Source organism: Acomys minous (genome assembly GCF_964271855.1).
Source record: "Acomys minous genome assembly, chromosome: 6".
In the NCBI taxonomy this organism is placed as follows: Eukaryota; Metazoa; Chordata; class Mammalia; order Rodentia; family Muridae; genus Acomys; species Acomys minous.
Genome location: NC_140487.1, coordinates 75,006,089 through 75,031,099, shown reverse-complemented (window position 1 = coordinate 75,031,099; position 25,011 = coordinate 75,006,089). Strand labels below are relative to the sequence as shown.

Sequence of the window (25,011 nt, the reverse complement as noted above, 5' to 3'; positions counted from 1 at the left end):
CAATCATTACAAGCTCCCCTGTCACATTCACACAGTAGCTCTCACTATGGCTCTTTGGGCAAAGAGAAGCCCCAGAAGCAGCAGTTTGGTGCTGGATGACAGACAAGACAACACTGGACATCCCACTCTCTGAGAACCTCTGTTTAGGGATTGCTGATATCTACCATGCAAACTGGAGTGAGATGTGATGCCAGGCTAAGGGAGGGCAGGGTAAGAGGAGGCAGCAGGGACATCTTGCCAGTTAGGCAAAGGCAGCTTAAAACTGTGACACCCTCGGGGACTCAGGTACACCATTCAAGGACCACCTAGAAAGTCACTGGAGTCCACCAAGGCCTGAAAAGAAGGACATTCATGAGTTCTCAGCCATCGCTGCATCCTATGAGATTGTTGACTGCTCTACCTGATGTGCCGATGTTCTACTAACCACGAAGCATCAGACCCAAGTGGTTGGCCTCATCAATTCTCCTACAACCCGGTGAAGTAGGCAAACCATGCATCCTCTTTCCAGGCCACAAAGTGAGGAGGGTGGGAGGCCAGGGAGATTTGGATTTGAATTTTGTGTCAGGCACCACAGTCATGTCCGTGACTGTTTCCTTTATGGTGTGAGGCTGGAGCTGCTGCTGGCTTCCCTATGTGATGACCTGCTTTGCAGATGCTCCTGATATCCTTTGGCTTTAGTTTACTCTTGTTTTCTGCCATAGGAGTCAACTATTATGACATATAAGGGGAAACTGAGGCCATACAAGAGGTAGTGTATGACATTATTTTTTTCTTCTCAGATCTGCAGAGCGGAGATGTGGAGATTGGTGGTAAGGTACCCTAGCCCCTCCACAGCCTTCCTAAAGCCTCAGTGTCCTGAATTCTCACTGAAAGCAGTGCTCCACAGGGCTGGAATAACATCATGACACAAGCTAACAGGGACACAGAAACTTGTGTTTTGGTCCTGAAGCATTTCAGGATGGGGCCAGCCTTACTGATTACCCTGGAATGACACTTGTACCATGCTGTAGCTACCTACCAAGGCATACTTTACCACACAGTAAGCTAGGTGGCTTCAAAGTCCCCAAGGAAGGCATTAGATTGAGAAGGCATTTGTTCTTTTTCTAAGAGATCTTACTATGCAGGACAAAGAAATTTATCTCCTCCTGCCTTACAAAGTAGCACCAGGGAACTCTTCTGGCTTGACATGAGCTGGTATGAATTCTACATGCAGTTTCCCACCCTCGTTTGTGGGGGCCACTCCTGGGTTCCATCGCACTATTACCGGATGACCTTGATGTGCACTTGAGCACAGCTTCTACTCTGCTCTGAGTTGTGTGTATTTCAGCGTGGCTCAATGGTCCTTGATTTCTCTCTGCTATAAAACACCTAACAGATTTCTGGCCTTCCCTTAAGGGACTCAAGGCCTCATTATGCCTGACACCCAGAAATAGGAAGTTGGCTGTTCTCATGGAGAGACAGTATGAGAAAATAGGAGGGTGTTTTTAACTGTCAGAACCCAGGAGAGTGTTTCCTGTCTTTGGAAGAGGAGAGAGACAGGATCCTACCTCCAATTTCTTATAGTTTAAAATGACTGGAAAATTACGATAAATGTCATCGGTCCCAAGAAACTCAGGCTGCTAATGGGAAGACTACAATCTTATTTTACAATATGCGTGGCTGGCTCAGAGAATATCAGGCTTCAGGTGGCCACAGGACTCAGCCACAGCTAGGGTAGGGCCACATTTCTTTGGACTGGTGTCTAACTCTGGTGGCTATTCCAGGAAGGAACTGGAGAGACGGCTCTGTGGGTAACTGCTCTTCCAGAGGAGCCAAGTTTAGTTCCCAGCACTCACAAGGCAGCTCACAGCCATCTGGAACTCTAGTTCTGGAACTCTGAACCACTCTCTGACCTCTGTGGGCACCAAGCATGCACTTGGTGCACAGACGCACACGAGGCCAAACACTGGTATAGGTAAGATACAAATTAATTACAATTTAAAAACGATCTTCAGATCTCTCTATTCCCTATTTGTCTGCATCTCTCAGTTCATTCATCAAGTTATTATTTGTTTCCACTTTAATATGACTTTCCTCTCACTCACCTCTTCTAGAGAATAAACGGACCCCGCCCCCAATGGAAACCTAAGAAGGAAAAGTCCCATGCCATGGGAGTGGGTTTGCTCTACTGAAAAATCAGCAAATTAAGCCTGGACAAGTCCAGGAGTCTGTCTTCCTGTGGCTCTTCAGGGTGTCATTGCCAGGGTGACCGCCATATCCTGACCTGCCATCCTTCCATGGTGCTACTGTCATATATGTCTTAGTGCAGCTGGACATGTTAAAGTGAACCCAAGAAAGAAGAGAAGAGTGGGAAAGCTTGCAAAGGGTAAAAGGGAGGAAGCGTGCACAGGGAGTGGGAAGAAGGATGGAGGAGGGTGAGAGCTCCTGGAAGGGGAAAAAAAAGCCAGGAGGGATCAGCCAACAGTACTCACGTGTTATGGAGCACACACCAGCCACAGTGGGGGTCCCCAGAGCCAAGACACTCGCCACAGCTCCGATATTGCTCACAGGACTCCACAGGAACTCTGGTAAGCTAGAACAGCACAGTGGAGACCAAGCGGTCAGTCAAGAATCTTCAGAGCACCTACCTGATGGGCAGCAGCTAAAATTGTCAGCCTGAATAAAACCGTATCACCCAAGACACCCGAGGAGCATGGGGGGTGATAGGGCCCCAGAACCAGAGGGGCCATATTGGAGTAGGCGGCTGCATTGCAATCCTGAGCGTACAACCACTTACTAGATTCTAAGATGTATTTGGAAATCAGACCACATTGATTTCATATAAAGTATCCTAAAAGAGGCTCATACACTACACATTTAAATTTTCCTATTACCCACACCCCCAAATATTTCTGCAAATACCCAATCCATTACATATTTATTTCCTATCAAAGTAGTAAGGCTTATGTTCATTTTTTTCTTCATCTTGTTTTACTTTCCCTCATTCCCTTCCCTTAGGTCTCCGCACTTTTATTTTTCCAGAGAGTACTTACCCCCTCACACACACACACACACCCAGCCCCCTTCTCTCTTCCTCCTCCTCGCTGTTTACAAGGTGCCTGATCTACCCTGTGGCTGTCTTCTGCCATCTCTCATTTCATACTGTTGACCAACTTGCTCGAAAAATTGATTTCACTGCAGTTCTTTCAAAGACCAGCCTTGCTGTTTGCCCCCCACCCACGCCCTTTTCAGGATTTGAGGCTTCCTCTCCAGCCCAGAGACTTTACACTCGCTTCCAGCAGCAGCTTGTTAACATAAAATGTTCCACATGACATTTTTCACTTAGCCCAAATGCCTCCATTTCCTGCGTGCTCTTAAATATTGTTTGAATTTCTTTGTTCTCCAAGGCAGCCTTGATGTCGCCTTACATGATGCCCAAGTACCAGATACACATTTAAAGATGATACTCTCAATCAAATGAGATTTTTACTTTCCTTTTATAGACTTGGTCTTTATTTTCTATTGTGCCAGTTTCTTCTAATATATATATATATATATATATATATATATATATATATAATATGTACATTATATACATGTACATATATATGTATATATTCATTTTGAGATATTTTATATATCTACTTTTTATTAAGTGGAGGGTTTCTTGCCTAGTCCTTAACTAGAGCCAGGACAACTAGTTACGGTCACCATCAGAAGTGGTACAGTAAATTGTACATGCTGACCCGCTGAACCGTCTCTGCTTGCGAGTGAGCGCAGAGGCTGTGTTTCCCCTGCTGCTCCATAAAGCATCTGTGCTGTACAATTATGTCCACTTGGCAGGGCTACTTGTAACTCACGCACAGGAGAACTGGCACCAGAGCCTGCTCAATTAGTTTCCACACTCTTTTGGAATTAATTAATAATTAATTCCAAATCCCAGCCTGGTCTCCTTTCTCTTAATTTCCTCGTTTCCTTTATCTATCTTTTTGTAGCTGCCTCCTCTCATTCCTACAGCTTTGCCCTTGGCCTATATGGCTTGTTCTTAATGCCTCAGTTTTGCATTTGGGATTTTCTATATTTTCACATTTATGTGTATGTTTGTGTGTGTGTGTGTGCATGTGTGAGAGTGCGTGTGCATATGCACATTTGTCATGTACACATGTGGAAGTCAGAGAACACCTTCCAGAGATTCGTTTTTCCTTTCCCCATGTGGATTCTAGGGATAGAACTTGGGATACCAGGCTTGGGGGCAAGCACCAGTCCCCACTGGGTCTCCTCTTGGGATCCCTGGAATTTGATCTTAATTTCTACTGTTGCCCAGGTGATTTCCCCCATGACCTCAATGTCTTTATAATTAAATTTGATGAGTAGGGTTGGTTTGTTTGTTTGTCTTGTTTTGTTTTTTTTTATGAATTACCTTGCTGGCTGTGCAGGCAGCTAGGAATTCAGCTTATTCCTGGTGTCACTTTTCTGTCCCTCCTTAAGCAAAGACCTTTTAGTCACGTAAACACTGGCATAACAGTGTCCAACACAGAGGACCCTGACTCCTAGGAATTCAAGATTAGGATTGAGACGCACAAGCTATTTTCAATATTTCCAAAAGCCTCTTGGAAATTGGATTGTTGCTTTTCTTATGTGTTTATGCATACTCACGTGTGTCCCATATTAGAATAGAAATACTTAATACTTAATAAATGCAGTTTGTTTAGTAGACAGAATCTTTCAAAATGTGACTCCCTGAGGGGAAAAATAATTTTTAAAAAGGCCATAGATGGTGAAAGTTGGGAACCATAAGTACATAATCATGTTTTCATGGGTTCCAGCTGCCTGTCTGGCACTCCATATTTTGCATGGGCTTAAAGGAAAAAAATATCATGGCTCGTTCAAGCGAAAGCATTTTCTTGGTCTAAACTTAATTAACACTCTCCCGTTTCTCTTATGGACATGTTCAATAATCTGTCACGCATGGAATTACCCTGGAATCCTAGGGTGAACTGTGGGAGTTTCAGGGTTCATCCTGGGCTCTAGGGCTTCCCTGGAGTTCTGGAATATACCCTGAGATGCTGGGGTGTGTCCTGGGATTTGGAAATGTTAGCATGGATTCTGGGGGATGGTGCTGCCCCAGGGCTCAAGTGTTTGCCCTAGGGTTCCGAAGTGTGTGTGCCCTGAGACTCCAGGGTGTTTGTGTTCCCTGGAGTTCTAAGGTGTATGCCACTTGGAGTAAAGAGTCAGCCACTGGGTGAGTCAGATACCTCAGCAATCTTTGTGTTCTAAATATAACTTGCAACTAGTGTTTAATAATGTCAATAGCCCAGAATTATAAAATCCTTCCTCTCTTGATTTTAAACAGCTGTCATTTTCTGTTAGGTTGGAAAGGATGCTGGGGAGCCTACAGGGGGAGGCTCAAAGCATTGTTGGCCATTACGAGCAATGAACCCCCCCATTGTCTCTGGGACTTGGTTTTCCTGGTTGTTTTTTCCTTTATTAATTTATTCTTGTTACATCTCAGTGGTTATCCCATCCCTTGTATCCTCCCATTCTTCCCTCCCTCCCTCCCATTTTCCCCTTATTCCCCTCCCCTATGACTGTTCCTGAGGGGGATTACCTCCCCCTGTATATGCTCATAGGGTATCAAGTCTCTTCTTGGTAACCTGCTGTCCTTCCTCGACTCTAGATGAGAGAAGCATGGGAGAATGGCAAAGTAGAAGGATCCAGAGGGTCTAGAAACCTACAAGTAGAACATTATGATAGGCAGATTTGGGCCCAGGGGTCCCGCTCAAACTAAGGCACCAGCCAAGGACAATACAGGCGGTAAACCTTAAACCCCTACCCAGATCTAGCCAATGGACAGAACATTCTCCACAGTAGAGTGGAGAGTGGGATATGACTTTCTCACATACTCTGGTTTTCCTGTTCTTAAACATGGAGCTAAACCCCTACTCACAACGTTCCTATTCCTGAAGTGCATGGCCGTGAAGCTGTGATTTCCTCAGGCTTTCCTGAGGGCATTCCAGTCCCTGAGCCCTCTCCCAAGTCACAGAGACATGCTCTGAGCCTTCCTGGGTCTGGGGAGCTGCACCAGGAGTTGTTTAACAGACTTGGAAGACTTTTCCTCCTTAGTTCCTTCATTGTGTCATTTCCTCTTTGAGTGTGACATCACTCCGAGCCATTCATCTGTCCACTCTTCAGATGAGGCTCTGGCGTTACCTGAGCTGAACTAACTCAGAGCCTTTCCTGTCTTCCACGTCAGCTCCATGCTGTTCTTTGATTTCAACTAAGCGTCTCTACGGGACAAGGCACATGTCTCCAACAGTTGGAGAGTTAGGTCTTAGCTATGGCTTCGCTCCCAGCTCTACAGATAAACTCGTACAATTCTCTCTTGGTCTCTTTTAAATCATTTATATAATAAGAAACCATATGAGTTCATTCTAGAATTCCTTTGGAATCTGACATTCCAGCTCCTTGTAAGTGTGTCCAGACTAAACCTAAACTTCTCTCTCTCTCTCTCTCTCTCTCTCTCTCTCTCTCTCTCTCTCTCTCTCTCTCTCTCTCTCTCATTTAGCTTTCATGGACATGTGTAAACATGACATTGGGGATTTCCAAGAAAACACACCCCGAGGACGATCATGTGGGAACAGAAAGCTTTCTCCTTGAAGGGCCAACATCAGCGATCTTTACCTTCCTTCTAGCCCACTCTCACCAGGCATCAAGTCCTGTTTACTACTTGCTTCTGAGGTTGAGCTAAATGTTCCCAACCTTTTAAAGCGTGGAAGCTAAAATTGAGGGGCGGTAAGGGAATCCCAATAGGCCAAAGAAAACCGTTATCATTCGAGGGATTGATGTCATCTCTCTTCCCTTTGCAGGACCTCTCTAGGGAATGGTAGGTGCCAAGGACTCTCACAAGTCCCACACTCAGGTCACCTGCTCTCCAGCATAGGCTAGTACTGTTACTGCCTCTCTGCTTTCTCTAGCTCAGCATTGCTTCCTGCGGACATGTCTAGAATGTGTCAGAAGCTCCCTGGACATTTTAGAATCACTTTTGGAAGCTGGAATTCGTACAGACAGTTATCTCAGTTACAAAATATATACCCTATAGTCCTGGGTTCCTTTTCACACCTTGCTAGTATGTTGCAAAGGTGGCCAGATGGCTTCTCAGCCACCTTGCTCTGGTGATTCCTCTCTCTCTCCCCCTCCAGTATCTGGATTTTCTACCTACACTGGACAGCAGACAAAGCTCCCTCTCCACCTCCCCCCCCCACCTCCTTTCCTCTCCTGACCCTGGAACACAAACCACTCCAGATGCAGAGCCACACGATTAATTAAAAGCACCCCACGCTGATTAAAGTCTCAAGCTACGGTGCCAGGCATGCTAATTAACTGAGTGAGGGAATTCAGACCAAAGGAAGAGGTGAAAAAAGAAAAGTGTATGCTATGGGGCTGACTTCTGTTGGGAGAACAAATCAGATGACAATGTGACCTAAGCTATCATAATGATAGATGGTGTTAGAGACCACGGGAGATTGAAGTCCCTCCCTTGGCCACTGGACTCCAAGGAGAGGTTGTTGATTGATGTGGCTACAATGTAGCCTTTAGTGCTTCCCGAGAGGGAGCCCCGCCCCTTCTCAGGACCACCCCACACAGGAGCAAAGGGAGAATATAGCTCCTAAAACAAGAGCGAAGTGGGATCTGTGGAGTGTAGTCTTGGCACATTGCCCTGCCTTTCTATAGAAATTTACTAGGCAGTGAGCAAGCCCTTAAAAGAAAACAAAAACAAAAACAAACAAAAACAAAACCCGAAGAAAATATAAAACAAAACAAAACAAAGAAACAAAAACAAAACAAAACAAAAAATGGATTTGCCCTGTTGAGAAAGCTGGGCCTCAAAGTCACATATCCAAGTTCATGTTCATAGCAGAATTATTCACAACAGTTAAGAATGGAAGCTACTCAGGGTCCATGCACAGAGGGACGGATGAACAAAATGTGGTATGGACACGCAATGAAATGACATTCAGCTTTCAAAGGAAAGGAAGGCAGAGTGGTGGCGCATGCCTGTGGTCCAGCACTGTGGAAGCAGATGCAGTAGATGTGAAAGTTCAAGGCCAGCCTGGACTACAAGGAGATCTTATATCAAGAAGCAAAAAAAAAAAAAAAAAAAAAAAAAAAAAAAAAAAAAAGAAGGAAGGGAAGGAAAGGGGGAATGGGAGGGGAAGGACAATATGTTAAATAAAATAGGTAAGACATAAAAGGCCAATGATGGTGGCAACACATTATAGATTCATAGGAAAACTTAGAATGGTGGTTTCCGGGAACCGGAAGCAAGGAGGAAGAAATGAATTGCTGCTGAATGGATACAGAGCTTCTGTTTAGAAAGATGAAATGTTCTAGAAATGGCTACACCATTTACGTATGTCCTAATGCTCATGAGTACCCAGCAACAGTCAAAATGGCAAATCTCATGGTATATTTATTTTACAGTCATTATTAAAATGTTGCAGAAATGGTCTTCTGAGTAGGCGTGGGCAAAAGGCTCCTCTTCAGCAGGGCAAAGTTGACATGAGAACAGCTGCTCAGCACCCAGGGTCAGGGGCAAGCTGGACAACGCGTCCATGCTCACGAGAAACTTAAGTAAACCGCGTACACTTCTCAGCTCCTTGCCTTAGTCTCCCTTGGACGAAGGTTCGGAGATAGCTGTCTCCTATCAAGCGCTATCCTTTGTCCCCTGAGCTGAAGAGATCATGGCACAGCCTGTCTATACAGAACGTTCCTTTCCTCCACATCCTCCAAGAGGCTCAGAATTCAGATGGTTTGAGTAATGGTGGCTATTCCTCAATTCTAACGATTTTTTTTCTTTTCTTTTAAAATTTATGTTCATGTGTCTGTGTGAGTGTATTGTATCATGTGCTTCAGCAGTTATGAACTACCTAATGTGGGTTTTGGGGAACTGAACTTGCATTCTCTGCAGAAAAATACGTTCTTAACCTCTGAGACATCTCTTCAGACCAACCTCTGTATTCAGATAATTGCCCTTCTTCCGCTTTACAACCTGTGGGCCCTTTCCTTCCCTCCCTTCCTGATACTTTTCCCCTTTCGGTTGCTTCCTTGGGACTCACACTGGTTTTCTTTATCCTCTCCAAACTAAGGTTAGCTGCCTTAAAGAACATAGTATACATTGGCTTGGTCTTAGAGCATATTAAAGAATATCATCACTTACTTTTATTTGTGTGTGTATATATGTATATGTGTAATATTTGCATGTATGCTTTTGCAGGTGTGTGTGTGTGTGTGTGTGCGTGCGTGCGTGCTTGCGCACGCTTGCACGCACCAGAGGGCAAACTTGACTGTCATTTCTCAGGTTCTTCAACATTATTTTTTTGAGACTGAGTCTCTCACTGACCTGGATGTAACCAAGCAGGCTGAGCTAGATAGCTCTCCACCCCCAACCCCCCCAGGCATGGACGTCGGACTCAGTTAGGCATCAGACTTAGGCATCTAACTCAGGTTCTCAGCTTTGCAAGCCCAGAACTTTGCTATCTGAGCCATGCTCCTTCCCTACTTCTATCAAGAGAATCATCTCCACCATCATCACCCCTATGATGATAATGAAGATGATGAAGATGATGATGAAGATGATGAAGATGAAGAAGATGATGAAGATGATGATGATGACCATCATCATCATCTACACTGTTATCTTCCTACCTCACTAGTCTCATGACCAAAGCCCATCAAATTATAAAACAGTCGCTTAGGCTAGGATATGATGAGCAACAGAATGGAGCGAAGGACCCATCCGGGCTTTCAATACCTGGCCTTGGTCGTCGTCAGTTTCTGAGTTGGCTAAGTTTACTCCATCCCTAGAGGTTATCAGAAGCTGAGCATCTCCTGGTTGCTAGAGGAATCGGTTTGGTCTCATGGGGTCTGGCTCCATGGCAGACGACCCCTGTCAGCTTTCCCTTTAGCAAGATGCTTCTCTCTGGCAATCGGGCCTTACTCTGCCTGTTGCAGTTCTCGTTCCAAAGGGTGTCTGCTCCTTTGCAGATTCCGCGCAGAAGCACTCCTTCTGTACTGTGCACAGTCTCCCTGCATCTCTCATTTGTTTAAGCATTTGACATCCTGGTCGAAATGTGAGTTATTACTCCATCTCTACTCTTATAATTGGATGCTAATGCCACAGTGGCTACACTGAGCCTGGTGGCTGGAGTTAATTTAAATGTCCAAAAGGCTTCCTAAGTACCCAATTTCCTTCAAAATTGTCAAAAAAAGAAAGGAAAAAAAGAGGCAAGAAGACCCATTAAGAAACTGAGAGAAGCTCCTGGGGAGCTGTCACACTGCACAGATGTGGCACTTGGTGCCATCCTTCATCTGTCCCACCTGTCTCCTGTTCCCAAGCAAGGGAAGTGGGGCTGAAGAATTAACTCAGTAATGCATATACATCTCAGTGGCATGGGCTTGGGGAGCCTCCACAGTCTCTCCTCAGGCATTTCTTTCCTTTGGTGGCCTCTGGTTACAGTCCCAGGTCTGTTTCTTCTGACTTGGGGCCATGCAAGGAATTCAGAGTCCCTGGAAGCACCTCATGGCCAAGATTATCACCTATAGTCAAATCCCTCCAGGTGTGTGAACTCTTTATACTCCTCTTCTTAGAGGTGGGGAATTTTCCAGTTTGGCTGCTTGATACGAGGGACAGATGTCAAGAGACTGGTCCCAGGCAGCTGTGGACTGTACGCTGTGCCTCAGCTCATCTAAGTTGGCCTTTTAGGATCACCCTTGCTGCTACCTCATGCAGAACAAGGAGGCAAAATGTACGCTTTCCACCCTTGACACTGGGCATGGCTGTAAGTCTTGACTTGGCCAACGGAAGGTAGTGAACACAAGGCTAGTACAGCCTTGGAATTTGTTCATGGACTTGACTTTGCACTCCTGTGCTTATGGCATTTCTACAAGAAGAGTTTTCCTAGGTCTCTGCTCCCTCTTCCTCTTGGGCCTCAAAGAGCCTGTGTGGAGTAGGATCTGAGCCCTGCCCACAGCCAGATGTCAGGCTGGCTTGAAGCAGAGCTGTGCAGTGAGACAGCTGATAACGGCTGGCACTGCTCTATAAGGATGCGAGTATGAGGATAAACGTGTACCATGGGCTGCTGAGTTCCGTGTTAGCCTAGAAATAATATACACTGCTATGGCAATAGCTTGCTAAGGCATAGGTGTTGGGTAGAGAGCTACAGAAGGACACAAAAGCCCTGTGAGAGGTAGCAGGGAAAGAGTTAGATGGAGGAAAGTTTTGATCTGTTAGCCTCTTTCTATCCTAGGCATCAGTGCCGCATCCACAGTGAGTGTGGCAGTGGGAACACGTTCAGAGGTTTTTCACAGCTTCAGTATCACTCAGTGGATCCTTTTGTGTCCTTCTGTGCCCGCCACGCTCTCTTACGTGTATGTCTGCGAATGGGTAGATCTTAAGAGAATCCAGCCACGTGAAAAGTACCAAAGAAAGACTCTGGAGTAAGAACCCAGCTCTACAGACATTCCTGGCCCATCAGACTGACTTCCTGGTGTCGTAGCCTTGGGAACTAGTTTGCGTTGAGCTTTTTGAGTTCTTCTGATTATGCTCAGCTAATGTATTAGGAAGGATGCTTAGGTATGCCAATATAGCCTCCTCTGGGCTCAAGGTCATTGATAATTCCAGAGCATGAGGCTTGGGAAGCTGAGGGCTGAGCTTCAATCTGCTGTGAATGTATTGGTAAGCGTGGCTCAAGCTTTCTTCCCCCTTTATCGGGCTTCTGAGGATTCATTTTCACATAGGTGGATAAGTCATGCTGTATCTGAGTATTGGTCATGAAATCCTAATACAAATGGTCCAGGAAGCATTCTGCAACGCAAAGTAGCAGGTGTTGTGGAGAGCTGCAATTTGCTGCTATTAATAAGTATAAATGCCTAATAGGAAGCCAGTTTGCTCTGGGATCTTGGACAGCCAAGGAGTGAGTGCAGGCGCCGGAATCAGCAACATATGCTGCTGCTCATTAGCTAGTGCTGGTGCTGGGTGAGGAGCGTTCTGCATTCTGCAGCGCCTCAAGAAATCACTGTGTCCCCACACCTTAGCCCATGCCTGCATCTCACCCTATTCCTGGTCCTCCCACTGTGAACTGTGCCTCAGTGGCACACCGTCGTCCCCAGTCAGACCCCATCACCAAGGAGAGAGTTGAAGCCTTTCCTGCTGCACAGATGGAAAAGCCATGGCCAACAAAGGCTGAGCAGCTTCCCCAAGGTCACTTGGCAGCCCAGCCGGGTGGCAGTAAAGGTGGAATGGGAGATGAGGCCAGAGCTGCAGGCTGCCTTTGGATCTTCTAGGCACTGCTGGTTTTTTCCAAATATGACTCAGGGGACGGAGGAACCTGTCACTCCACATCTATATCTCGGACTTGGATTGGATTGAAAAGTTCACAGCCCCACAGGATGCTTACTGTAAGACCAGGATGGGTTGGCTGAGTTCAGGGGTGGAGCGAATACCCTTGTGAGCAAAGAAGCCAGAGCTAAGTAGGAACCCTAAAGAGAGACCAGTGATTGCTCTCTGTACATTTCTGTCTCCTCTAGGAATACTCTTTGGCTCTGGCAAGTATAATCAGAGAAGGAAATGAAGGTTGAAATAGCTTTGTCTCAATGACAAGTGGGGAGAGGGGGTTTGGGGGAAAGAAGCAGAATTGGGTTTGAGTACTGTGTCTGCCGCTTCCTGTGTGCTGTGGGCAACCTTCTCCACTTTGCTGCACCTCCTCTCTCCACTCCTCTCCTCTCCTCTCCTCTCCTCTCCTCTCCTCTCCTCTCCTCCCCTCTCCTCATGCTGGAGGACCGAAAGTCACTTGGGATGACACAGATGAGTGTGTGAACGAAATGCCAATAACAAGTTTTCCTCTATTGTTCCAGCATCTTACTGAGCTAGAAGTCATCTCTCCCGCCTCCCCCACACCGTGTATTCAGCTCATGCACACTGGGAGGAGAACAGGCAGGCGTGTGAGTGAATGCCTGCCTTCGTGACTGCATGCATGTATGAATGCAAGAATGCATGCAGGCATAATGCATGCCTGCATACAAACAGAAAGGCACGGGTGCACGGAAGAATGAAAGATTGAACGAGTGAAACATGTCCCCGTCAAGCGCCTACACATTAAAAAAAAATCCTCCTGATTTGGCAAAATATTGACTCTATCTTTAAACCAGTCATTTTTGGATTACTGTCTCAAATTCAGATTACTGCCCCAAGTCTCAAGTTCACCTTTTAGGTAGAATGTCAAAGTCTCTGCCCTCTACACTACCATGCTCACCTCACACGGTTGTCTCAGGAGACCTAATCTGCAGGGCTGTGGTGACGCAAGCTGGGTACTTCCCTGGGCCAGCACGCTCCAGTGGAGAACACTGGCAATCACACTCCCATCCTACCCAGGCAGCAGCCCTGCCTACATTGAGGGGAAATAGAACCAAGGGAAAAGAATGAACATTCTGGCATTTTCAGAGTTAACAGACTGAAAGGCATCCTCGGTATAATCTTTCCCCTCCCCCTGTTTTCCTGTGGTTTCCGGGATTATCTGAGGCCTTGCAGCTACCAGTGCTATTCTTTTGCCACTCAATAGAACCTATACAGCTAAGATGCTATTTCTTGACCTAGTCTTCAGGTCAAGGCTGAAAGAAGAGACAAACTCAAAGGACCAGAGCCCGACCAGGGGTAGTGGGGGGGCGGGGAACAAAGGCTCCCTCCCAACCCCAATTTAGCAGGTGAAGAAGTAGCTTTCAGACTGGGGATCAAAGTGCTCCTCCTGCTCCAGCCCATCTTTCACCAGGGACATGGACAAAGGCAATGGACTCCTGTGAGCTGGGGCTGGGGACCTGCTGGCTGAGCTTTCTAAGCTCAGCCTGCTCAATGGGGGCCTTTGTTCCTGCAGCCAAGAAGAAGAGGGAGGAGGAGAGGCTGGCATAGGGACACCTAACTCCCCCTCCCTACAGGCCACTGTGACAAGCTGGTTCTGGAGACTTCTCTGGCTGGCTGGCTCTGGCTCTTAGTGGGAAGCCGCAGGGTAAGTGGACAGGCCCCATCTCCAACCAGTGCTCTTCCCTTCCCTCTGCCACTCAAGGGTATCACTGGCCACTGTCCCCAGTTTTGGTCTGGCTATGGGAACTGGTCCCAGTCCGTTCATGTGAGCATGGATGTTGCAGCCGAGGGGCTGTCCTCTGATGTGTTGTCTGATCACAGCAGTGGTTTTCCACATACCTGTGCATTCTGGGCCACGGGGAAACAAATACCTCACTTTTCCTTGTAGACATCCCTGACGAGATGTGCACATCCTTTGAGCAGGAGGCAAATACCTCCCCCGCCCCCTCCAGAAGTAATTTGATCCTGGGAAAGCCACTGTGCCCCAAGGCATGGAAATGGATACCTCCCTCAGTGGAAGCCTTAAATGTCCTTTCTCAGGAAGCCAGGTGCTGCTGGCTTTAGGAGGTGACAGAAACCATGCATACTCTGTGAGGATGCCTAAACTCTCTTCCTCTCCACTCACCACTTGCCTCAAGGTACCAGCTAACCCACCAGCACCCACTCTGGCTGTCCTTGTATGATTAGCCCAGGCTTCCACTGAGAAAGTTTAAATGAAAAACAAAAAGTCTTTGCTCACTAGGTCCCCTGGGCCTGCACATGCTTACCCCTGTTCCTGGCAGGAGAAGAGGGTGCTCTGAGGGCAGTGAAGGCATGAAAGGGCAATAGTAAAGTAATAGTATAAAGCTGCTAAGAGGTCTAGGTTCCCATGTGTGGGCCCAAACTTTCCAAGGAGTGATTTTGCAGGGTTGGATGAAACCTAAAGTAAACCACCAGCAAGGCTTCCTTCTGCAATCTTTCCAGCAGAAACATCAGTGCGCTGTGTGCAGGCGCATGGCTGTGGCACTTCACTATACTAATGATTACTTAGAAGAAACCTGAGTGTCTATCCACAGGGTAGATTACGGTAAAATACCCACGCACTGGAACAATACTGGTCTGATATTTACTGACATGGACAGATAGCCACGATCCATCTTTGAGCTTAAAAAGCATGATTTGGAAAAGGCATTTCGTGACTCAGATTCTAGTTTTGACAGGGTCTTAATATGTGCTTCAGATCAGATTCTTTTTTATTAAGCTTTATTGTAAAGAACTTGCAAAAAAATAAAACCATGCAGTGAGCTTAGCCAGCTTCAAAAGCCTACACTCCACATTGAACTTCTGCACAGTTAGAAACTGTGCATCTTTGCATTATATTTTATAATTTTACTATCGAATACATAATTTTTTTTTGGCCAGGCACGCTGGCACACGCCTGTAATCCCAGCACTTGGGGAGACAGAGGCAGGCTGATCTCTGTGAGTTCGAGGCCAGCCTGGTCTACAAAGCATATCCAGGACAGCCAAGGCCACACAGAGAACCCCTGTCTCAAAAAAGACCACCTTCCCAATATATATTGCACTTACCCCCTGCCCCCCACATTTAGTGAAATACTAGGCAGAGAGTTAATACTAGAAAAACCATAGCTTTATACTTTCATGACGTGTCTCCATTGTAGCATTTTACCCCTCCTCATCACTTAAAATTCATCTTTTCTTGTTCTTTCTACAAGTTATAATAATCCATATGCACATTTGTTTACATCTATACATACATATATTTCAAGCTAGGATCTGCATATGTGAAAGAGCATGCAGATTTTGTGTGACTTCTCAATATACCTTTTCCATCCATATGTTTTCCCACAAATTCTGTAATTTCATTTTTCATTAGAGCAGAGTAGTATTCCATTTTATACATGAACCAAGTTTTCATTATCCAGTTAGCAGACTGAATTTTTAATTATCCTATGTCTTTAGGTTTCTAAGTGCTGGCATTAAAGGGGTGTACCACCATGCCCATATCAGTTTTTAGTTTTTAAAGAGAACTGTGCAGCACGGTCATATGCACAGGCACATTTTATATAAGAAATAATTTCTGATCTCCGGGCACGGTGGTACACATCTATAATCCCAGGACTCTAGGAGGCAGAGGCAGTCAGATCTCTGAATGTTTCAGGTCAGCCTGGTCTACAAAGCCAGTCCTGGACAGCCAAGGCCACACAGACAAAAATAAATAAATAAATAAATAAATAAATAAATAAATAAAGTAAAGAATAATTTCTGGAGTTAACATTAGGAGATTTGAATTTTTCACAGATAAGCTATAAGCTAAGCGTGAGTTAGCATGGCCAGATGGTGGCAGCACACGGCTTTAATCCCAGCACTCAGGAAGCAGAGGCAGGTGGCTCTCTAAGTTCAAGGCCAGCCTGGTCTACGGAGTGAGTTCCAGGTCAGCCAGGGTTACACAGAGAAACCCTATGCCCATCCCCCCCCCCAAAAAAAAGTTAGCTCAAAGTGTATTTTTAGGTCAAAGCTTTAGTTGTTTTTAACATTGATACAATTTTGAACATTCTAGAACAGTACCTATCAACTGTGGCCTGTGACCCTTTTGAGGGTCAAATTACTCTTTCCTGGGGGTGGCCTACAAGCATCAGAAAACACAGATATTTACATTACATTTATACTGATTCTAAGAGTAGCAAAAATATGTTATGAAGCAGAGTTTATGGTTGGGGCTCACCACAAAGGCTGTAGCATTAGGAAGGGGGGGAAACCACCGCACTAGAACTATGGGGAGGGTTCGTGACTTATTAGAGTCTCCTTGATCTATTTTCTGCCAGGCACAACGGACCACTGTCACTGTCTGTCCGGCAAAGTGTTTTCTCTTTGCAAAGTCAACCATCTCAATTGAATGGAGAGTCATGGTCTGACAATAACACCACCAAGTGAGGTCACCTGCTCACCCAGAAGCCATCCCTATCCAACATGGAGACGTCTCCAACTCTCCACAGAGATCCTAGGCAAGGACGAGGATTCCTCAGTCTGTGGTCCCCACAGGCATAGACTCTATCACGCTGTGTTTGGAACAGGTTCATGTCTTCATTAGGCAGTCAGTCATTAGAACAGTGCTGAGGGGTGGGGGTGACCTGAGACCTGTATGCTTATCCTACACTCTTCCAGAACTTGCTGTGAGGCCCTGGGCAGGTGTTCTCACTTCAGAGTGGCTCTCTGTTGTTCTTCATAGCAGAGCAATTCCTCATAACCCACTAACTTAACACTGGAAAAGGCCTCAGATGCCTTGCTTCAGGATCTCTCTCACCTCCATCCCCACCTTGGGAACTGGATCTGTCTGCAGTGTGCGACGCTTAGTTCTGCCCTGGTTCTTGTGACTTTGTCCAAGTGGGAGAATGCCAGTCTGGCATATTGCTTTGAATTCTACGGTGGTAAAAGACCACAGCATGTGATGATAAACTACAATGCTACCAACATATACCACGGCCATTTCTCTCTCATTGCCGTAAACAACAGAGTGGATAAAGGAGTCAGTATATCCATGAGGAGCTAGGGCTAGGCAAGCCTGATGGGATGGAAACTTCAAAGGCTTTCAAACCTGTCCTCCATTCAAATCCTGGCCTCATTATCCTTGTCTGTCCAGCAAGGGTTAAAAAAAAGCCTTTCCATCATAGGTACCAGAGAAGTCCTATTTTAGCTGATTGCCTGGCTCTTAGTGGGGGCAAGAACGCTGCTCAGGTCCCACAGTGTGGTGAGAATGGCCACATTTCCCAAAGAGAGAGATGAGCACAGCCTCCTGCCCCATCTGCCACATGGCAGTTGAGGCTAAAGAGGTGCTTAGTGGTTTTAATGAGGAGGTACACTTTCCAGGGGTGAGTGGCGGTGGGGGAGGACACACACCTATCCCATGTCTTGTGTTGTTGAGCGATCTGACTAACGTCACATTACAGCTTAGAGTAGTTCCTTGAATATGGCTGCCAGTACTACATGTAGACAGGGCATGCTGTGTCAGAGGTACCCGCTGGCCTAGGGTGTGAGTGGAGGAGGGGGCCTGTGTTCCTGCCCAGTGGGGTGTTCTCAGCAGACAAATGCAGGTGGCCTGGGGAAAGGTTTGAAGCTTTAGCCCTACTTACTCTTGGTAGTGAACGCTAACAGTAAAGAAGTGGAAGGGAGAAATATCTAGAGTGTGGAGGAGTCCACTGGAGGTGGAGAGGGAGTGCCTCCCATGACGTGGTGTTGGGCAGGAGTCGTGAGATCTGGAAACCCAGACGTGCAGCTGATGGCCACCGGCTTTCTGCGCTCTAAGCTCTTCACTCGACCACTGCAGAGCTCAGCCAGGCATTTATCATGCTCAAAACCTCCGAGGCATTATGCAGATTAAGCCACATAATACACCCAGGGACTCAACGCCACTCCTTGCAGCACCCACCCCAGATCAATAGCGGCTGCCATCACAGTCAGGACAAGCAGGGCATTTGCTTCTCCCAGCATAGATGGCATCCCTCTAAATGAAAAGGTCAGCTTGAAAGTTCAGCTTCAAGGGTGGCTAGAGGGACCCAGTAGCAGCTGACCACTTCTGCCTCGGTGGCCTACGATTCCATGCCAGGGAAAGAACAGGGTTTGAGGAAAAAGCTGATGATCTCATCCCAGACCCAGCCACCAAGTCCCTGGTTACACCATAGGTCTCAGCTACCCAGACATTGTCCCTATCAACATGGGCTTGGTGATACGGCAGGAGCCGTAGTTGTCCAGCCAGTGTCCTTTGCTCTCCACCCATTGGCCTTTCGTGCATGTGCAGGTGAACATGCATGTCTGAGCGCATGGGTGAAGAGGCCAGAAATCAACATTCGGCATCTTCTGGAATGTCTCTGCTTTGTATTTTGAGGCAGTCTCTCACTGGACCCAAAGCTCACCAGTTCTAGACTAGCTAGTAAGCTTGCCCCATGGGGCTCTCAGATTCCACCTTGTAATGCTGAGGACATAGACGTCGCACCCAGCTTTCGTGTGGGTGCTGAACATCCGAGCTCAGGTTCTCACGTTTGCACGGCAGGTGCTTTCATAGCTCAGCCATGTCCCCAGACTGAAATTTTCTTCTGCTTCAAATGACACAGAGAAGGACAGGAACTTTACGGGATCTATTTTTCCTCCTCACAGCAGCTGGGCAGGCTAGGTTAAGGCAGTAACAATTCTATCAGATAAAGCCAGGACAGGGTCAGCTGCAGACTTCCTCAGCTTGACCTTTCCCTGACCTCTGTAAACAGACATAATCCAAAACTGGCCTTGGGTCTGAGACTGAAAATTGAGCTGGTTCCTTGCCAAGCATAAGAGGCTCTTGCGCATGCCAGCACGCAGGAACATGGGTTGGCACAGTATGTCTGGCAGGCCAGGGTCAGACAGTGAGGCCCAGCATGGCAGCCTTGGCACAGTGTCTGGCAGTCCCTGCGGTGGCTAGGACATGAGGATGCTCTCTCCCTGTTTGCTGAGTGTGCAAACAAACCTGAAGGCTGCAGGGCTGAGGCAGGAGCGAGGAAACCAATGCAACTGTGAGGGGCAGGGAGCTTGCTGTAAGCGTCAGCCATTGGCCTGCCTTTCTTCCTCCACTAAGTTGGCTTGGGATACCGTTGAGTGTAGCTTGGCCTAACCCAGCATCTGGCTCACTAGGGCATGTTTTGGGTTAGAAGTCCTTCCTGGTCAGCTCACTGGGCTGCTGCTTAGTGAGTTGCAGGCCGCCTCAGACATCCTCTATATTCAACGGGGCAGTCAGGACTCTTATGAAGTGCCAGAGGAGGAATTAGGAGTCTTAGTGAAGAACCTTCAAACAGAGGAGTTGAATGAATATCAGAACTGATTTCAGAGATGTTAAAATGCTGATGCTCAGGCCAGAGACCCAAATTTGGTTCCTGGAAACACACATAGTGAAGAAAGAACTGATTCCTACAAATTATCATCTGACCTACACGTTAAAAATAGCCTTGTTCATGTAAATCTGGGTCCAGCAAAATCAGGATGTCCAAGCACTGAGATGTATTCTTCGAAGCGTTCCTCCTCTCTTTGTTTCCAACCACCACTGATGACCCTGCTGATGGTCATCCCTGGCTTTAGGACAACTGCTCTTACCCAGGGAGAGCAGAATGGAGAGATGTGAGGGCGGGGAAATGTCCTTGTCCTAGAGTCAGACAGACCCAGCAGGTGGAAGGCAGCAGAGGCCGAGTGGCGTGGGGCCAGCACCAATTCCAGACAGCAGGACACAGCTTCACGATGGATGAAGCAATTTCGCAGTCATGATTGTGTGTGACCCCTACCACAACGTGGCAAGGTCGCCATGTCAGGCATGACAGCCCTTATTTTACAGGTCAGGACACATGTGAAAGGGGGGTAAGTGACATGTCTGGCCTAAGGCCAGGCAGCCGGTGAGTGCCTGGGCCAGGAGTCTAATCCACACCTTGGCCTTGGCTTTTGAGTGTTCCCTGGCATGAGGCAGCTTCTTTACTCTGAAGACCCTTCTATGGCAGGGGCTAAGGAGCACAATCCCTTTCCTATATGGGACAATTCTACTTGAGTCAGCTGCAGGGCAGTGGCTTCAAAGTCCGCAAACACTGGCACGGCAGCATTGGCGTTGGCCAGGACCCAGGTAAACATATCTTTCAGTTGCTTTCTGTGCAGTCTGTTCCCTTCCAATCTGTCTCCATATTCTGGACACTCTTATCCAGATTAGTCTCTGCCTTGTGGGGCCAGGCAGGACTCTGGGCCACTGCAGAAACTCTAGACCATTGTTCCCATAACCCAGACCACAAGCAAACACATAGGAAGAGGAAAAGACACAGAGCTGCCAAAGCACGGGCTGGCTACATGAAGTGAATTCAAGCACCAAGAGGCCCATATAATCTATCCTTTCATTGGGTCAACCACCCATCACAGCCACGCATGCAGTGTGTTTGCCAGGCGCACAAATTTGAAAGGAAACAATAAGAATAGGACACATGGGACGGTGAGATGGCTCAGTGAATAAAAGCACAAGCCTTACTGGGTTTGACCCTTGGTACCCACATGGTGGAAGAAGAAAATAGGTTCTCTCAAGTCATCCTCTGATCTCCATGCATATACATACACATGTGCATGCACACACACACACACACACACACACACACACACACACACACACAGAGAGAGAGAGAGAGAGAGAGAGAGAGAGAGAGAGAGTAAATAAAATGAATTAAAATATTTTTTTTAAAGAATCAGGCACATTCTTAACTGTAACTTATGAAAGAATTCTATGAAGCATTCAACTGTATTTAGCTGCAGTGTGTACCACATGATCTACTCACAATCATGAAAATAAAGGATGCTGAGCTTTCTTCATACTCCATAGTCACTAGCCTTGGAGAGGCCCCTCTTTCAGCACCAGAAAGCAGATGTAGGGACCCCTCAGGGATCACAGCATGGGCTGAAACCTGAAAACTGTGAAAGACCCTTGAGGTCTTTCAGCTCATCTGCAGTCACCAAAGCCTCTGTGTATCCGGGGTCTTCTCCCCATTGAAGGCAGCAGTCTAGCCAAGCAAGTGGAAAGCAAACCAGAACTAGATGTACACAGGTGTTTAAAGCATCCTTATCCATCAGCATGCACACATGGAGGCAACTGAAATGCCCTTTATTAGAAGTCTGGCTGAAGAAACATGCACAGCTTGATAAAGGAATATCATTTGGCACTATAAACAGATGTGTTGTCCATTCAGGAGACGACATGGAGGCGACCTAAATACCTGTTACTCTGACTGAAAAGGCTACGTGCTCTATGAGCCCAACTACGTGTCCTTCTGGGGTGAGGTGGGCAGACTGAATAAAATGAGCCAGAGGACTGTTGGCACAGTGAACGCATTCTGTATGACGTCAGCATGATGAATGCATGTTATTACATGTTCACCTAGACCCATCAAACATATGCCAACAAGGAGGAACCCCAGTGTGATCTACAGGTTCTGGGTGATAATGATGCATCAGTGCACTGCGTGGATTATACCAAATCACTCTGGGAGAGGGCATAATAGTGGGAAAGGCCCTGGAGGCTGGCAGAGAGGCTGATGGGAATTCCTTAGGCTCAAGTTTGTGATGAACTTGAAACAATGTTTAAAAAATACTCTATTAAAGTTGGAAAAGGAAGGAGGCAGTATGTTATTTTTCCTTCCCCCCCCCCAACTTTTGATGGCCATGTTCACATTCACATTTCCTTAGCTGCTTCCTTATACAGTTTAACAGGACACACCCATGTGGACATGGGGAAATAAGAACATCATGGCCACCAGGATTGCTTGGGACTCTGCATTTGCTAAGAACCTTGACATGGACACTAATAATGGGGAAGGACTTGGAGCTCCTGGCTTACGCCATATGGGAGGGTGGATTGACAGATGTGGCTAAGAGGACTTGCCAATGGACATGAGTTCCCATGCCCATGTCCCCTCTCTCTGGGCCCTCTCCAGAGGGAAGTCAGGGATATGTACACAAGTGCTCATGCCTGCCTGCCACCCATTCTCACGTTACATGTGTGCTTAAGTGTGTGTTTCTAGACATACAGACTTCATCATCCCATCTACAGATGTATGTCTGCCTCTCGGTGTCAGAGCTGAATGCCTGGGCTGATGCATCCCCATTGCTTACACCAAACCCCGGAGGAACTCAGGCGTAGCTCTTCAAGCACTGGGCTATGAGGGTCAGATGGGCAAAGAGGCAGAGGACCACAGTGACTGCTCAGCAAGAGCTTGCCCCTAAGGACACGGTCCCAGAGATGCCTGTGAACTCAGCCTCTACTAGCAGTAGCCATGCGTCCATGCAAAAGCCATGTGCCAGGTCAGTCCGAACTCATACCCCTTAGTGGAGTCAGCATCCTTGTGCAGTGGGCAACTGTTGTATAGCTGTTTCCTCCAATTGATACAATCCCTCCTTTGGGACTCTTACAAGTCCTCCCCACCCCGAGATTGTGGAAGCAGAATCTATGCCCAAGGAGAGGAAGTGGGAACTCTTCAGTGGAGCTTCCTTCAGGCTGTGCAGGAAACTAATGGCACAGCTTCTCTGAGTGTGTGGTGGGGCTAGCTGGGGTGAGGGTTTTTTTGTTTTGTTTTTGTTTTTTGTTTTTGTTTTTGTTTGTTTTGTGATGTGTTTGCTCGAGTCAGCCATGCTCCTGTAAGTAGCCCTAATAAACCCACTGGCTCAGCAACCTAGGCTTGGGAAGAGCTGTTTCTTTGTCAGCCACTGGTGCCATATCTGGGGTGAGTAGCTGTTCATGTCTCCCCGGGGGAAGAGTAAAGCAGCAACCAGCGGTGTACATGAGCATCTGCAGTCTGCATTGGCAGTCCTGGCAAACAGGAGTGCCTCAGTGACGCAGCCAGAGCTCTGCCTTGCCTCTCCCTGCCTCTGGAGGCTGGCCAAGTAGGTCAGCCTCTCCAGACTACTGCGCTCTCACTTGTAAAGCGAGAGGCTCCTTCTTCCTCTAATGGCCTAAGATATATGGGAAATTGAGAGCATGCTCCCTTTCCTTCCCTGCCTCTCCTCTTGAACTTGACCCAGCCCTTCTAGACCACATGAAAACAAAACAAAAAAAAATCAATTTTAATTATAAAAATCCGTTTACTGTATCGATAAATCACTCAGGGGCCCAGCCTGGTTGTGGGGAGGAGGTTACACTGACACTGGCTTAATATGTCACTCTCCTCCACCGCCTCACTGCTCTGAGACTGCCACCCTCCCCACTTTCTACCTCAATATTCATCTTTGTCATTAGGCCGTAGATTATTAATGATGTCCTGGGTTGATGGATGGGGGCCCAGATGTTCTGAAACACACTGTGACTGCTTGTAACTTGGTTTCCAATGGACCCTTGACAAGACATTGTGATCAGCCTCCTCCCCACTTTCCAGCAGTAGGCAGATATGCCTGCTGAGGCTGGCCTTGTTTTTCTGTACAGCTCCTTGGTGGAGGGAATGGAAGACCCAGGGGCACAAGCAGAAAGAGCCTGCCTCTCTCAGGCTGCTTAGTGGGTGGCAACACAGTGCCATGTGCCCATTGGGTTCCCCTGGCAACGCATCTTTAAATTAATTAGCTGATCAGTTAATATTGTCATTGGGGTTATTCCTCATGTGATCAAAGAGAGATGTGCCATCTGCTTTCAGTGGCCACTGGGAGGTATGTGTGAGGGTCTCCTTTGGATTTCAGTGCTGTAATGTACCTGGAGAGGGAGGTGGGATGTTGGGTTAAGGAGGAAAAGCAGCAAGGATGTTTAGCTCTAAATTTTAACCACTGTCTGTGACTCCCTAAGTCAAAGGTTCATGTTTATACAACCACAGGACACTGAAACAGAGGCTTAGGTAAGAATGCAAGGAGCGAACAGCAAGTGGCCCAATGGAAGCAGCTCCATTCTCCAGGGAATCAGGGCCAATTCTTCATTTCCAGCCTCTGGGCTTGGAGTCCTGAGGTTGACATATGTGCATACAGTCAACACAGGCCCATGGGTAAAGCCACAGACATGCCAGGCAGGGGAAATGAAGATTCCCCTTGCATTTCTAGAGCCTTCCTGACATTCCCTGCCTAAGTCTAGCTGCCAGATATGTGAAATGGAGAGGCTTCTGTAAGAGGAAAGTCAGCATGGATGGCTACTGCCAGAGATGCAAAGCCCATGTGGTTTGTGGGAGGAACTGCAGGGCCAACCAATGTGCCCTACTCCTTTGAACTCCCAGCTATTGCAACCTAAGTTTTCCAGTGAGTGAGTAGCCAACTTTTCCACTGTGTATTACCATGGTGCAGTGTGGGCACGCTGCCCATCACTCAGCAGCTTTCGAGCAAGTTCCCTGACATCCCTGAGCTGCAGTGTCTTCATTGAGAGACGGAGATAATGATCCCTACCTTGGTTGATATGAGAACACCCCAGCTAGCTAGAATATTTCATCCCCATTAGCATGTCTTCTAGAAGACAGAAAGGCAATACTACTCAAAACCTACCAACACAGCCATTTGCTTGCATTGATTTTGTGGGAGAGAAAATTAAAAGCAACATCCAAGATGAGACACAGTGTTGTTTTTGGAGTCACTGCAGAGGTCCTGGATCCACGTCCAGGCTACAGATTTACTTTCCAC

The 25,011-nt window shown here is 47.1% G+C and overlaps 1 protein-coding gene across 1 annotated transcript in view; it reads right to left on the bottom strand.

Moving 5' to 3' along the window:
* Nucleotides 1-25,011, bottom strand: part of PLXNA4 (plexin A4) — a 452,691-nt gene that overhangs the window by 104,478 nt on the left and 323,202 nt on the right. Inside the window, exon 5 of the mRNA XM_084784426.1 lies at nucleotides 2,472-2,572. Within this exon, the coding sequence (XP_084640552.1) occupies nucleotides 2,472-2,572 (101 nt within the window). The remainder of the gene's footprint in view (nucleotides 1-2,471; nucleotides 2,573-25,011) is intronic.